The sequence below is a fragment of the Mus pahari genome, chromosome 20 (genome assembly GCF_900095145.1).
Source record: "Mus pahari chromosome 20, PAHARI_EIJ_v1.1, whole genome shotgun sequence".
In the NCBI taxonomy this organism is placed as follows: Eukaryota; Metazoa; Chordata; class Mammalia; order Rodentia; family Muridae; genus Mus; species Mus pahari.
In genome coordinates, this window is record NC_034609.1 from 34550402 (window position 1) to 34552280 (window position 1879).

Genomic DNA, 1879 nt, shown 5'->3' on the forward strand with positions numbered 1-1879 from the left:
CTCTGTAGACCAGGCTGGCCTCGAACTCAGAAATCCACCTGCCTCTGCCTCCCAAGTGCTGGGATTAAAGGCGTGCGCCACCACTGCCTGGCTATTTTCAACTATCTCATGTTTTTTAAAGTATCTGTTCAAATCGAGACCCAGCAAAGGGCCACATATCATATTTAATTGAAGATGTTGGGGATGGAGAGATGTGTTAGTGTTTAAGAGCGCTGATTGTTCATCATCAACAGGATTCAACTCAATTCCCAGCACCCCCATAACTGTTCTGGTTCTAGGGAACTGACACCATTTTCTGGCCACTGTGTGTTACCAGGCAAGTAAATAGTACATAGACACGCATGCAGGGAAAACACCCATACATGTAAGATGAATCTCTTTCCCTTCCCCTGTCCCTCTTCTGGTTGCCATGGTTACTATCATCTAAACACAAAAAACTATAAGATGCCAAGTGTAGTGAGACACACCTTTTATTTCATCACTTGGGAGGCAGAGGCAGGCAGGTCTCTGAGTTTGAGGCCAGTCTGGTCTACAAAGTGAGTTCCAGGACACCCAGGGTTCACAGAGAAACCCTGTCTTGGAAAACAAACAAACAAACAAACAAACAAGCATGAGACAGACACAGTGCCAAGTGTTTCACTTTATCCTGATGCCCTGAGAGTCTCTGCATTCCAGGAAGTTACTCGGGATGCCCAGTTTCTGCCAACAAATGCCATCACAGTTCTGGGTTTGGGTGTCTCTCGGTCATGGGTAAGGCAGATCAGAAGTCTCAATCTCAATATTAGTTTTAACAAAAGTTTGGTGTGTGTCCATGTTCAACAAAATGTTAGTCAAGATGTTAAACTACTCAAAAGCCATTCGAGGGAATGTTCTCTGTGTTGGCAAATAAAACACAATATGGAGAGTGAACCTACATTGGGTCTCCGGATCGTATGTGCTTGCAGGCTGTCTGTATTACAGACTCACAAGCTTCATTCAAAGCTCGATCAATGCGGTAGTCTGCACCGGGGTCCGTCTCCTGAATCAGTGTCTGAAGCTGGATTGAGGGAAAAAAGGTAGTTTAGGCACAGAGAAGAGCAATGTCACACCAGCAGGTGCATAGTCCAGTCATGACACAACCCAAACAAACAGCTACAGAAGTCACTGGCTATGGTAAAACGCTACTGGAATATTTTCCAATTTTTTTCTCCATTTGCCACTTGCCCTGGGTTTTCTGTTGAAGTCATTGTGGAACTTGCACATTTACTTGGTCTGCCCTGGCTGTCCTGAACTCACTCTGTAGACCAGGCTGGCCTCGAACTCAGAAATCCGCCTGCCTCTGCCTCCTGAGCGCTGGGATTAAAGGCGTGCGCCACCACCGCCAGGCACTGCAAAGCATTTTATAGACAGAAGATCACTATTACCACAGATGGGTAGCAGATGGGGCTGTGGAGTGGGAATCTTAAATAGAGAAAGAAAAATAGAAATTACAATCCTTACTGATTTCTTTTTTCCTCCCATCCTTAAGAATTAGATACTTTAACCCTGGGGGGGAGGAGGGAGGAGGGAGGAGGAGAATATGCCTTTAATCCCAGCACTCAGGAGGCAGGGGCAGTTGAATCATTGAGTTTCAGGCCAGCCTTGTCTACAGAGTGAGTTCCGGGACAGCCTGGGCCACACAGAGAAATCCTGTCTCAACAAACAAACAAACAAACAAGCTTTAGACATGTTCTGTGTCACTGGTTTATCCTTTCTTGGAGCCTTTTCTGATCTGTACACATCTGACCTGGGATCACACAATGGTTCATATGAAAGCTCTGGCCCCATTACATACTTAGAGATTTCAGATAAAAGAAAATAAAGGGAGGAAGAGGCAGGCGGATTTCTGAGTTCGAGGCCA

General features: G+C 45.7%; 1 protein-coding gene across 1 annotated transcript in view; it reads right to left on the reverse strand.

The window, feature by feature from the left end:
• Positions 1 to 1879, reverse strand: part of Glg1 (golgi glycoprotein 1) — a 95779-nt gene that overhangs the window by 25385 nt on the left and 68515 nt on the right. Inside the window, exon 9 of the mRNA XM_021220115.1 lies at positions 915 to 1036. Coding sequence (XP_021075774.1) covers positions 915 to 1036 — 122 coding nt within the window. The remainder of the gene's footprint in view (positions 1 to 914; positions 1037 to 1879) is intronic.